Source organism: Ornithodoros turicata, chromosome 1 (assembly GCF_037126465.1).
Source record: "Ornithodoros turicata isolate Travis chromosome 1, ASM3712646v1, whole genome shotgun sequence".
NCBI classification, from domain to species: Eukaryota; Metazoa; Arthropoda; class Arachnida; order Ixodida; family Argasidae; genus Ornithodoros; species Ornithodoros turicata.
In genome coordinates this window covers 192,393,291-192,406,970 of record NC_088201.1, presented here as the reverse complement: position 1 = coordinate 192,406,970, position 13,680 = coordinate 192,393,291, and the positions used below count along the sequence as shown (strand labels likewise).

Genomic DNA, 13,680 nt, shown 5'->3' with positions numbered 1-13,680 from the left:
TATTACATCTAGTTTTTATAGTACATGATTTCTAGAGAAGAGGAGAGACAAAACGAAATGGAACAAGTCCTAGAAAGATTGCGGGTGTATTTTTTAATTATCTTGCTTTGGTGCACGTGTGGCAGTCTTTGCTCTCCCCTTTAAACACAGAATCTTTGCAATCTCGTTACACGCGTGTGTAAAATGAGAAGGGAGAAGTTACGTATTTCTGACTTTCCAAATTTCTCATTAACTAGGTTTTAGTCAACTATGCATAACGGGAAAATTCGTTCCACGAAGTTGTCGAACTGGATATTTCTAGCAGCAGCGTTCAACTTCGAACGTGTCCCTGTCGCGATCCCCTTTTGCTAGAAATCGACATATTTCGTATTTTTTGTGACAGCAGGCAGTGGACCTGCAGCCACGGCTGGAAGCGACCACACATCTCCTCCTCCTCATATTCTCTGTAGCAAGACGTGAACAATTCTTTGCAACAGTTTGCCCCTGCACATCAGAGAGGGCAAAGCCAACGCCACCTACAGAAGGCCTGCTTGTTGCCACCTCTCCCGCCTTTGCTACGGGCACATATATCGTCAGAATTCGTCTACTATCGTCTACTACAGCGATTTGCCGTTCTGTGAATTCAAGGATATGCAAACGATCGCAGTTAACTTGGAACCTGTACATCTGAATCGGTAGACAAAAAGTGCAACACGCTTTCCAGAAAATCGGTCTTGAAATAGATATGGGACCGCTTTGCACTTTATTTTAAAGATTTCCCATTTATCCATGAAGAAGACCGAGAGACACGGACACAGAAGACTACACACGTAGGTTCTCAGACACACAACAACCTTCGGTGTGCGTAGGGTTCCCACGCAAGCACTGTAGTGTCCTTGAAGCAAGGCTGGCAACCTTTACAATCCCGTAAATGATCTACCAGTTCCGAAGACCCGGCCATTCTTTCAACATTTGCTGCATGTTCCCTAATCCGGTCATTGAGGCACCGGCGCGTCTGGCCAACGTACACAAAGCCGCACTCAAGGGGAATAGAATACACTACGTTCCCCTTGAGTGCGGCTTTGTGTACGTTGGCCAGACGCGCCGGTGCCTCAATGACCGGATTAGGGGACATGCAGCAAATGTTGAAAGAATGGCCGGGTCTTCGGAACTGGTAGATCATTTACGGGATTGTAAAGTTTGCCAGCCTTGCTTCAAGGACACTACAGTGCTTGCGTGGGAACCCTACGCACACCGAAGGTTGTTTCGGGAATCCTTGGAGATTGCCACCAGGGGAAACGTAGTTAGCAATGCGTCTTTTATCCCTCTCGCACCCCTTCGAAGATTTTTAGCTTTTAAGTTGAGATGAACTAATAAATTTATTGCTGTGTCTGAGAACCTACGTGTGTCGTCTTCTGTGTCCGTGTCTCTCGGTCTTCTTCATGGATCTATACCAGCTAGCCTGCACCCTTTCCCTTGTTTCCCATTTAGTATGCGGGAATGTTCAACTATTCGCAGACGACACTGATTCGTCCCCATGGCGACGACTGCTGAAAGCAGGTACGCGGTTTGTTACGGCAGTTGAAAACACAGTCCTGATTGGCTGAGTCGTTATGTCACGTCGACGAGTAAGCAGCCTTTCTATATCTAGGTGGCGTTGGTGAAGTTGGGGAAACCACATGGTGAAGTGTTTGTCCACTCACAAGGCAGCAAAGAGGGGGTATTTAGGGACCGGCATGGTGTTCCGTTTGGAGTTCGTAGCGGAAACTACGTGCAAACAACCTTGAGCTGCTACCTCTCTATTTTGGGCAGGGACCAATGAGGTCGCTCCAGGGACAATAGGGGAGAGAGGGAATCTGGAAGCTGCGCAGGCAGCTAGATGGTCTACTTGCATAGCGTTTTCTGCAGCACAAGAGAACGGGGTCAGGGGCTAAACTATGGCAGCGACACTTCTACCAGCAGCAGCAGCAGCGAGGAGGAGGAGGCGATATTGGGTATGCCCAACGTTGGGTTAGATCAAGTTAGCCTAGGTTACTTTAGTGAGGTTAGCTTAGGTTAGGTTTGGGCAGCGAAGCCACAATCTGGTCCTTGTGGCTCATGTACTCAAGGCAGTGCCGCCGTCAAAGTGTGCTGTGATCTGTAGCTTATCCGAGTCAAGCACCACAGGAATGCCAACATTACCTCACCATGACTTCACGCACATGTCTTTCTGCACTCCAATTTCAGACTGCGTGGATTCGAAAGGTTTATAACACAGATCATAAATTATTATTCTCGAGTCGGCAAAAAGCGAAGCGGGGATTCAGTAACTCAGGGAATACACTATTCACGAAGACATTCACGAGCTGATGCTAGGAACTGTCCCTTTAAATGCTGCAAGCGACACTTGCAGGGTGCACCTTAACGTTAATTTATAGGTGTGAAATTCTGTGAAGTCCAGTGAACCAGGTCGCTTAGTGTTAAACGTAATCTCAGTGCCACTGAGCTCTGGTCTCCTCTCGGACCCGACAACACAAAAGCAACGAATCTTTCAAGTGCAATGTTACCTCTAGTACTACTTACTACTACTTTTCAAGCATTTTCTCTGTTTTTCACAAGATCAACACGAAAAAAAAAATCTTTTGTTCAAACATTTTTCATCTCATTTTTTTGCAACATCTTCATACCTCTAATTCTTATCATTAGCTATTGCAATCACTGTTTCCTGTCCTAATAGTGGTGAGAGCAAAGACTTCCATTGCCAGTGTGTGCCATGCATGTTCCTTTTCCACCATGCAAGAAATGACATGTATGTATGTAGTTTTGGACAACAGGGTGCCTACACATATATCTTGTCGTGCATTTAACATTTTTTTCCTTTTTTATTTTTCTTAAACATTTTTTTTACATTCTCACAAAATGTTATACACACATATTTTGCACTCATTTTTGCAGTGTCATTGAAGCTTTTCGTTCCAGTATGTGTAACATTCGTGCGCCTTCATGTTAATGTTGTTACATGACGAATAAAAATTCAATAAATATTGTGCATAGCTGTACCTTATATTGATGCCATCAACTGTTTTAGGTGCCATGTTTTAGGTGTGGCTTCTATATTTGCAAAAGGCACTTTGCCTTCCGCTCATAAAAGAACAATATGAATAAGATAAGCGTAAATTTGTAAAGCATATTGTAAAAATTATAGGTTTATCTTGCTCCATTTGTAGATTTCCTGGTTGATTAAAAATTTGCGCAAAAATGATGGTTGCCCCTTGTGGTCAATTAGGAGACTAAAAATGTGAAATAGAAATGCTACATTTACTGCCAAAATTATACTGAAACAGAATGCTATGACGTCATGTGAGATGGTGCTTAAAAATACGTGCTGTCTGTTGCCTATTCAAGAGAAGTACTCTCCAGTACTCCCCAGTAAGGAAGATATCTAAATTATACATGCACAGCCTGGAGAGTCTTACAGCGGAATAGAGTCTATGTGTATCACTAAGCTACATTTTCATAATTAATTATATTACTTTTTTCACTCATATTTCAAAAGTAGCTATGCCTTCACTTGGCCTCACCAAGTGAAAGCCTATGTTCAAAGCCAGAGGAGTCTTTCCTTCTTTCTTTCTTTTTAAATTCCATGTTAGCACTAAAAAACAACTGTGGCTGTGAGTGGCGTACAGATGTGGACAGATGGAGAGAGGACAGCAGGAACGAGAGGGGGTACCGAGGGGGGTCAGTATGCGTCCTGGGCCGACTTCACGGGGAACTGTGCCAACATTCGTCTGTTCGGGAAAACCCTGGGAAAACCTCAGACAGCACAGCCGGTGGTAGGATTGCTTAAACCGCTTGGAGCCAGAAAAGCGCACAGGAAATGAAGAAAGCTTATATCTGCATGTTATACCTGCTCATGCAACACACGCGAGCCAGCTGTACAGTTCCGGTATGCCGACTTCCGAGTTACAAGTTGTGTGCTGTGTGAGCCGAGAGTTCTTCGTTTCTTGTATTTAGGGTTCCAGGTTTTTGAAGTTTATTTTTTGGCGTATTTGGAGGGTGTTTTTTGGAGTTCATTATACAGTTTTATTGACTTGTCCATAAACAGCGCGATGCTTCTATTATGTTCCGAGAATTCATAGTTTTTCGTCTTTTATCTTTCATAACTCTGCTAACATCCGAAATGTCTGAGAAAAATGTACAGCTGTGTAACGTCATATTTGTGAAGAAAACAAGAAGCTGCCTCTCAAAAATGCTCACTGTTATGCTGCAAAACTTGCAAACAATGACATCTGTGTCACAATCATCTGGCAACATGAACACCTCAGAATCCTGGTACTCCTGTACATAATCAATAGGCAGCTTCCACTTGTGTCCGATCATGATGTCAGTTTTGCACAGACTTGTGCCCGTTACTCAAAAAAAGTAATTGATTACCGTTACTTCTGTGGAAAAAGTAATTGATTACCGTTACCAATTACTCGACTTCAAATGTAATTGAGTGACGAGTAGAAAAGTAACGCGTTACTTCGGTCGTTACTCTGCATTCACGCAAATTATAACCGTCTTTGTGTGCCTCAGAAAAAAAAAAAAGGTTCAACAGCGGAACAGCTGAAATAACGAGACAAACAAAAGCACGTAGGACAAGGAGATCTGTACGCCTGGGAAGACGTTGACCCGATTGTGGAAGAGCATTGCGTGGAACTTCTCCGTGACTCACTAAACCTCCAAAGCTTCAGGTACCATCACACTGGTGTAGGAAGAGATTAGGGGGAGAGAGAGACTGAAATTCCAGAGCGTTATTACAATGACCTCCGCTTGCTATAGTAGAACAGCCCAACAAAGGCTGATGGCACCAGGGGCTTGACTTGGGGCAGAACATCTGAAAGATAAGCTAATCTCTGCCGGAAAAGTAATCGATTACTCAGAAAACTAATTGATTACTCGAAAAATTACTTTGACAGTAAAGTAACTGATTACTCGAAAAATTACTCAAAAAGGTAATTGATTACAAGTAACGCAATTACTAGTAACGCGTTACGCACAAGTCTGGTTTTGCAATGTCAAGCTGCCCTTTCACAAAGACAACAACAACTTTATTTAGAGATGATGAATGGGGAATTTCATTGCCGGGGGCGATACTCTACCCCATTGCTGGTGGTGATGTGGGGAATGAAAGAATGAGCCCCTTCACAATAAGGATCAAAGCCCTATGGTGTCCAAAAATGTCAAAAGAGCTTTGAGAGCAGAGTGTTTGGTGGGCTGGATTTGACCAAGGACCAAGCAATTTTGGTAGAGAGAGGAGGTCAGAGTCCAGCTGATCAAGAGATACGGAGAGTGAGGTTTGGGAATGCTGGTAGTGTGGGCAATGAAAAGAATGTGAAAGAAGAACGTGCTCTAGATCTTGTAGAGCACTGCAGTGACAGTATCTGGGAGAGTCAACTTGTCTCAAGCAGTAACGTCACTGAACTGTATAAGCCACATCGAGTAGCATACGATGAACTACTGCAGCATCTTGACAAGAGGTGTTTCGTGACACGCGGAAAGCAAACGTTGGATCAACTGTTCTCAGCATAGATGGGGGCAGAGTGTCAGTTGTTCAGGGGTGTTGTCCGGCAAGCCAGGGGTGTCACGAGACGTCAAAGAATGGAACAACAGTCTCCTCTCAGCAACTGAATACCGTATTTGTTCGATTCTAAGGCGGTCACGATTCTAAGGCGGGGGTGCACTTTAGCTATTAAAATTAGGGAAAAATTTAGACTCACCCGTAAGGAAGACTAGAACAACATTTATTGCATACAGAACACTGACAAGTCATCGGCGTGCGAGTAGTCCGTGTTTTCTTTGTTCACACGAGTTTTTCTGTTATCCACCCCTTCTCTTAACATCGCACGATGACACTCTTCGGAAACGATTCATTCGCTGGAATTGTCTTGCGTTTAAACGCGATGTATGGGGGCAACTTTCGGACGTCGGCGGTACCCGCGAGCACATTGTTCTCCGGAACGTTATGCTTTCTTCCCGCTGCACAGTTGCCTAAGGCTTCAGCGTCAAGGATAACCTTCCTCTTGAAAGCCGCATCGTAGTGCACACAACGGGTTGCCATCGCTAATCGTTTTGCGAATCACGGTGGAAATCAGTCGCAACTAGAACCACTGAAGTGCCGATGGCCGCAATATCGCGACGACGAAACGAAACTTTACAGGAAGACGCCAGACGCTGCGCGCCCACGGTCACGTGGGCGAAAGGGGAGAGGACAGGCGAGGCGAGGATGCCTGCGGTTGCATGATGGCGCGTAACGGAAGGCTCCGGTCACGAATGTAAGGCGGGGGGCGGCTTTTGGGCTCCAATTTTGCGAAAAAAAACTCGCCTTAGAATCGAATAAATACGGTATGCATCCGCTTTTCATGAAGCTTCATGAAGACAATTTGTATGCCATCCGTGTTTCTTTGTCTACGTTGAGAGGAAAGCACGATTCACAGAAAAGGGAAAACCCTAGGTGCTGGACGTTTTCCAAGCAGACCTGGGAATGCTCTCGGAATGCCCTCATGTCAAATAGTGTCACTAAATAAGGTATCCCAGTGACTCAATGGCAAAGTACCCCAAGGCAAGGATGGATACCTTGTGAGAGAAAGCTGCACCACCCTTCCTTGTAGCGGGGGCTGGTAACATGCAATGTGAGGTAGTCTCGACACAAGAAGAGACGAACCCATTGAACCAGTTATCAGGGTATGGGTGGCCTTTCTTGCTTAGTTCTCAATTACTGTATAAGTAGTAATTTTTGTGAGGAAGTAATTTTCGCGAAATTCGCGAGCGCTCTTTTCTTCGCGAATTTAAAGTTCCGCAAAATATTCGAACCAATGACAGAAAAATATGTGAACGAAATATGTGAGAAATTTTACCCAGGACGCTGAGGCAACTTATGCTTATGGTTTCTTACGCTATTACGCTGCACTGAATGCCAATCGTACCTGCTCGATGCGGTGACAGGAATGACGGGAGACATGGCAATTCGGCAATGACCCCGATACCAGCAGAGTATAAGGACCCCATATTCTCAGCCCTCTGATTCAGAAGGGCTCAAAAGGAAGACAAATGCAACGGGTTATTACCCAGTTGTGATACCTTTTGTCAACTTCTTCCTGGATTTTCAAGGTGGAGGCCCTGGGAGGGACGCCTCGTGCAGGGTCAATGCACTGTGGTTCCACGAATAATTGCCTGATCCTGGCTCCTAAAAAATTCGCGAATTATTGAGCCCACGAATTTAACCACTTATACAATACTTAGACCCATAAATGCAATGTTTTTTGGATAAATCTGAGTTGGTTCAAATTTAATGGCATATGTTATTCTGATTTTTTCTGATACATCAGAAAACCCGGAACCCTACTTATATTGCATGCACTAAGATTGAAAAGAGGACTGCTCACAGTCATCTATTGTACTCTCTAGTATTTCTTCACTGTGCCTAAACAATTAATTAGATATGACTAAACTTTAACACGCTTAATACGAGTTAACTTTCAAAATATTGGCTAAAGGGAAAGTTGCAGACTGCCTTACAGAGAAGTATCTTACAAAGAAGTACCTCACTACTTGAGGTACTTCTTCCCTGAACCTCACGTTAGATGTTTGTCAATTTTCACCACATCATCCACTCCAGCTTCTTTCGGAAAGACGAGATTGCAATGGACATGCTTCTGTGGTGATTCTTCAGCCTTAATTCAGGTACTGTTGTGTTTGTAGTGAGCACAGGTTTCTAGTCACCATACTGCACAAGTCTCTTGATTTGTTCCTTCAACTACTGTATAGGAGCAAGAATATAAGGCCGTACATCAAAGGTAAGTATATACAGGGTGTTTATTTTTATTCATTACAAAAGTTTTATTAGAAAGCTAGCACAGCAAAATAGATGCAGTTTTTTTCAGTTCAGTTCTACGACCAGGCTGACATCCCCTCAAAGGGAGTATGCAACTACATGATGACTAATCAACTAAAATTCATTAATTAACTCTTAATTAGGGGATAATTAGGGCAAAAGTGGGAGGTCAGAGGGAGAGACTATCGTAGTTGAAAGCCATTTTACATTTTACGTTTACAAAATCCCGAAACACACACCTGAGTTAAGATATCCATCCGCAAATTTTGATATGCAAATGAGCTGAAACTGAAAAAGCGCGCCTAAGAAGTGCATCACCTTCGCACCTACTCCAATCATCTCCATCGCTCCAAATCACGTGGCCCTCTGATGTGAAATGAGAGCTATACCCTCTGCGTTCCAGGTTGCTGCAGTTTTGGCTCATTTGCATATCAAAGTTCGGGGGTAGATATCTTCGTGCACGTACATGTTTCATGATTTTTCAAACGTGGAATGGCTTTCAACTGGGATGATCACTCATTCTGATCTCCCGCTTTTGTCTGAAATCCCCTAATTAATGAGTTAATTAATGAATTTTAGGTAATTAGTCATCTTGCAGTTACATACTTTCTTCAAGGGGGTGTCAGGCTGGCTGCAGAACTCAACTGCAAGAACTGTATCTATTTGCTAGTTCTTTCTAGTTTTTAATAAAAATCCTGTAGCGAATAAAAATAAACACCCTGAATTGCAGTGAAGGTGTAGTTAAGGGCCCCCAGGTTTTTCGCGATTCCGCGAAATTTCACGGAATCCGGAATTCATCGCGGAATCCTTCATTTGGCACGGAATTTCCATGGAATCCTTTATCTTTAGGGGCGTGCCGATACTCGAGTTCTCAAATCAATCACTCGAAGTGCTCGACTCGCGAATCGAACACCCAATATTCGGGTTTCCGAATATCCGACTATAGACCTCTCCCTGTTTGAAAACAAATGACGTCGTAGTGCTGAGAAGTCGGTGAGAAGGCGTGTTATCATAGCTCAATTGGTAGATCCCTGGGCCGGTAATCCAGAAGATGTGGGTTCGAGTCCTACAGCTGGCTAACCTTTTCAGTGACTTTCATCTTTCGACGTCATATGGTGTTCGACAGCGCCACCAATTTGGTAGAGTTGAACTACGCTCGAAGCTAGGGGCGAACAAGGTCTCGCCTGAAAGCCACAGAGATGGTCCCTGAGAGGGACGCGACCTTAGGTCCTACTTTTCTTTTAAAAGGAGGCAGCGAACAAATGCCCGTTCGTGGAACCCAGCCCTCCCCTTCCGATTTGTTTCGGTTTCAGTCTGCCTACCAACGTCATGATGACGTTCGTCGGGTAGAGGTCGATTCGCCGAATATGAAAGACACCTCCCGAAAGCGGGCTTCACCTGACGCTTCCCTGCATGAGGTGAAGCCTGCTTTACGAAATTGCCCATGATCCAGGACCAACACAGACACATTATAGTTTAGCTTAAGATAACGTCAGCCCAAGTTTATTGTGCATGCTTCGCCTGAGGAAGGGGCGGCGTCCCTCCCGTGTGCAGTTTAGTGGTGGCACGGGGGATTTTGATTTGATGTCTGGAAGGTAGCCTTTAAAAAGTTAATGACTCCTAATGCCTACAGCTCAGAAACAAAAAGGGTGTCCTAAAGATGTAACTTCCCCAGAGCATGTATTGTAAACTCCTTCCTATAAAGTTCCTATAAACTCTGTAGATGCTGAAAGATCGTTCAGCAGGTATAAAATGATTGCAGACGACAGACCGCATCAGCGGAGAACACAACATATGTAATGCATATTTTATGTAACGCTGAGCCAAAACAGTGCTTTGAATCTGTAATTTTATAAAATATCTTTTGTTCCCACATTATCCAAGAAAATAAAGTGTCTCCCCTTCCAAGAAGCCATTGACTCCTTGCCACGGAAAATCGTGGAATGTACAAGTCAGTGCCGCAGAATTTTGAATTTGCTGCAGCAGAAAACCAGGGGCCTTAGGTATAGTTCATGTACCTCAACACTCAACAGAGCTAACTGTAACAGTGCTTAAGTTACAACTGCTACACTGTAATTCAACAAATTTAATTACTCTCTGGAACATGTAACTGTAACTCCAATTGTTTTTGAAAAATAATTATTACAGTTACTTCCTACTGAGATACTTCCAATGTGATACACTGTGTGTGGCTTTTTTTCATTCACAAAACAAGGCCCCCCCACAAAAAAAGAGAAAAGGTGATAATGCACGGCAAAATCACGGCACATGGATAAAAGCCTTATCTAAATTAATTATGCATGATAAAAACACTATACCAACAATTCTTTGACTTTTATTTCCTTTTTTTTTCTCCCTGACATCCTGCAGTTTTTCTTATTTAATTCTAGTTTCACACATCTGTAATGTACAATACGTGTATGATATAAGATATGCCTGTAATTTTAGATACTATAAGCAATTTATCCACCAACATTATTCTATATATATTCTATGAGCTGCGTGCGTATTACATAAGCTGCACGTGTATTCTCCATTTCCTTGGTATGTGTCGTCTTCAGCATTATGTAGAACTTTGTGAGAACACCAATGCCCTCAAGGCTGTTCTTGGGCACATAGTAAAAAAAGCGTCATCAACGTCATCATTATTATTAAGTGTATGCAAATGAGCCACTCATTGGCTAGCTCATGTCCAATGTCTAAGGATGTTTCCTAAAAAGAAAGTTTTTCGATAGCATCAGCCATATCCGAATATATGATTCAGCTGGGAGATTTTTGGGAAACAGCTGGTATTACTACAATTAGCTACATCAAACTCACATGTGTGGTACCCAACACCAAAACCTGTCCTGGATATGTGCCTGCTTGTCTTTGTGGTGTCTTCACTCACCTCAGCAAGCACTGTACTGAAAGACATGTGCACCTGTGCGATTCTTGCTGGGATACTCGTTGGGATAGCTTGTAGATGAGATGAGCTCTTAACATCTTTTAGCGGAGCTTCTCCAAATGGGACCACTGCTACTTTTTCATATACACTTCTAGGCCTGTAGGAAGAGAATGAGCGTTGAAATGCGGGGTAGTTGGTAGCAGTATATAATGATACACAGAAAGCAGCCAGGGACAAGGACAAGGAAGCGCACAAACGAACTGCTAACTCTCAACTAACAGAAGTTTACTTGCTACACAGGTTTAAAGTAGCACAGAAGTCATTTTTAACACCCAGTTTTCTTCCTATAAAACTGTTAAGTAGGCCAGTAAGATGCACCATGCGAAGTAATTTACACCACAGAGTCATAATTATCGCAGAAATTGAATTTAAAATACGCCGCAAAAAGCGACCGTGCGCAACGGTGGTGAAGAAGCCTGTGATCTGCCTGGAACCTCGCGCTGACGCTATAAGGAGAACGCTCGCTGATTGGCCTAGAGAAATGTTGTCTGCTACTCGGCTGTTCGGGGTTCCAATAAAGCCTTTCTCCTTGCTCGGTAATGCTTCGGCCGCTCCTTCTATCCCCAATTCTCCGGGAGAACTGGCAAAACAGGTTTACGGCGGCAAAGGGACAAGGTGCTGACCCCCACTGACTGGCAAACCAGAACGAGTCTCCTTATGCCGTCATCGGTGACGTGGTATCATACCTCCTCATCCTCGTTATAGGTGGAGTGGCGAGTTAAGGGTGAACGCGCGGAACTATGTTTATGTGAGTTTTTTTCTGGGAAACAAATTGCACACATCAAAACCTTTCGCGCTATTCGGTATAATGACACACACACTTTCATCAGATGTCTTAATCTGATTTTTTTTTTGATGGCCCTCTGTACTCCTTTAAATACAAAACAAGACACAAGGAATGTGACAAAACCTTATCACAATAGGAAAACAAAAACTAGATGCTCAACACACGATCCGGGCATGTCCCAAGATATTCCATTTCGGCTGATAAGAGAGAGAGAAAGGAGGTCTGTGCACACAGTGGTCTTCCTCTGACGTTGTGATTAAGAAGGTCTCTAGATCTTCTCGAGCAAACGCGCGCTTTGAACACACCCTCTATTGTGGTATCACTAAATAGCGGGGAGCACCCACAGGCCTTGCAGTGAAGGGCCAGGTGTCCTGATGGAGTGGTGCTCCGTACCAATGCCCTATGTTCGTTAAGTCTACAGGTTTTCCCGGCTATTTTAATCCAAGTGCCAGCTAAATTAATCCACGTGTCATGCAAACTTGATGGAGCATGGATTAATTTAGCTGGCACTTGGATTAAAATTGCCGGGAAAACCTGTAGTGTTAATACAGCGCCCAGTCTGGCCTGTATATACTCCCCCGCATGTTAACGGAATGCGATACACCACATTCTGCCGAGGCATTCTTGTGGAAAATCTAGCAGCCCCTTCTTGCAGGGAAACCATTTACCTTAGCACAGAGAGTGATTAACTTAATGGGTGCTGAGAGGACCATAGGTACGCTATGTCTCTCTCCCACTTTTTTCAAGTTGTGCGCTGTTGGAAGGAATAAAATTGGGCAGCACTCATGAATAAACGTTATCTTTGGAATTTTTCGTATATTTTGTGCCATTGAAACCTCCTTGTCCCACTTTGTAGCATAGGAATTTTTCTTTTTTTTTTTTGGGTGGGGGGGTCTTATGTTTTTCCAAAAATAAGGTGGTAAAAATCAGGTTCTATTTCATGAGCTGTAAAATGGGGGACAGCTGAGCTATATTGGCATACGTGTATCTCCAGTAGAATATAAAATTATCAGGTAAAAAAATACATTACACGTCCTTCATTTCAGAGGAACAGCGTGGTGCCTAATCAGCACAGCGTGTCAGCACATTGCCGGTGCCTGCAATTACGGATGACTTTCAGGTTTTACCCCGAGCAACAATGATGCAAATTGGAGGTAAAAACAGGCATCAACTGTTTTAACCCCAAAACACAAGGCCTTATTATACATAATGTGCCCAATTACATCAAATAAATTTCTGATTTTCAGACATACAGCATCTAGCAAAACAATCAGTTCAAAGTCCATAGCTTAATAGATTATTAGAGTAAATTCAAAGAAAATCAATTTGCTTTGGTTTTAACGAGTTTTCTCATTATTATGACTCACCTTCAAACTTCACAAGCAGAGTCAGAGTTCAATGCTTAAAAGACATTTTGGTTAATTTTGAATCATCACACTTGCATCAATCCACCACTGTACTGCAGGGGGACACAGTTGTCTAAAATCAACACTCCCTGGTTTATCTGGAGGAGGAGGAGGAGGAGTGTCGTTGGGAGGAACCCGAGAGGTCTGCCTGCCTGATTAGGCGGCATGTTTCTCGGGAAGGGAAAGATGGTGGAGAGGAGGAAAGGGTGAAGTGGAAGACCGAGCGGAATCCGCTCGGGGGGAGGATAGCTGCGTCCACGGGCCGACTTCAGGGGAACTGTGCCGGCATACGCCTATTACACATCTGAGGGAAACCCAGGAAAAACCCCAGACGGCACAGCCGGCCCGCGGATTCGAACCGCGGACCTCCCAGTCTCCAAGCGCACGCGTTACCGCTGCGCCACCGGAGCTGGTCTGGTTTATCTTATCTCAGATCTCCAGGCATTGCAAAACTATTCCTTTCGAGCAGTAAACACGTGCAGCGCATGGTCTATCTTGAAATGCAATACTGGCACAACACTTTCAAGCGCAACAGAGGTAATGAAGTCGGCCCAGGACGCATATTAACCCCCCTGTCCCCCACTCCTTCCTGCTGTCCTCTCTCTATCTGTCCTCATCTGTACGCCGCTCATAGCCACAGTTGCTTCGCGGCACTAACACGAAGGTAAAAAAAAGAAAAGACGTAATACGGGACGGCGAAGCACTG

At 43.9% G+C, this 13,680-nt stretch overlaps 1 protein-coding gene across 2 annotated transcripts in view; it reads left to right on the top strand.

Annotated features, from left to right (window-relative positions):
* The window catches only part of LOC135378900 (F-box/LRR-repeat protein 7-like), a 42,143-nt gene that overhangs the window by 27,893 nt on the left and 570 nt on the right, over nucleotides 1-13,680 (top strand). The window contains exon 3 of one of the 2 annotated variants that reach the window (XM_064612068.1): nucleotides 12,615-12,717. The exons of the other annotated variant lie outside the window; for it this stretch is intronic. Within the exon in view, the coding sequence (XP_064468138.1) occupies nucleotides 12,615-12,710 (96 nt within the window). The 3' untranslated portion in view covers nucleotides 12,711-12,717. Of the gene's footprint in view, nucleotides 1-12,614; nucleotides 12,718-13,680 lie in introns of those variants that run through there. 2 annotated transcript variants of the gene reach the window in all.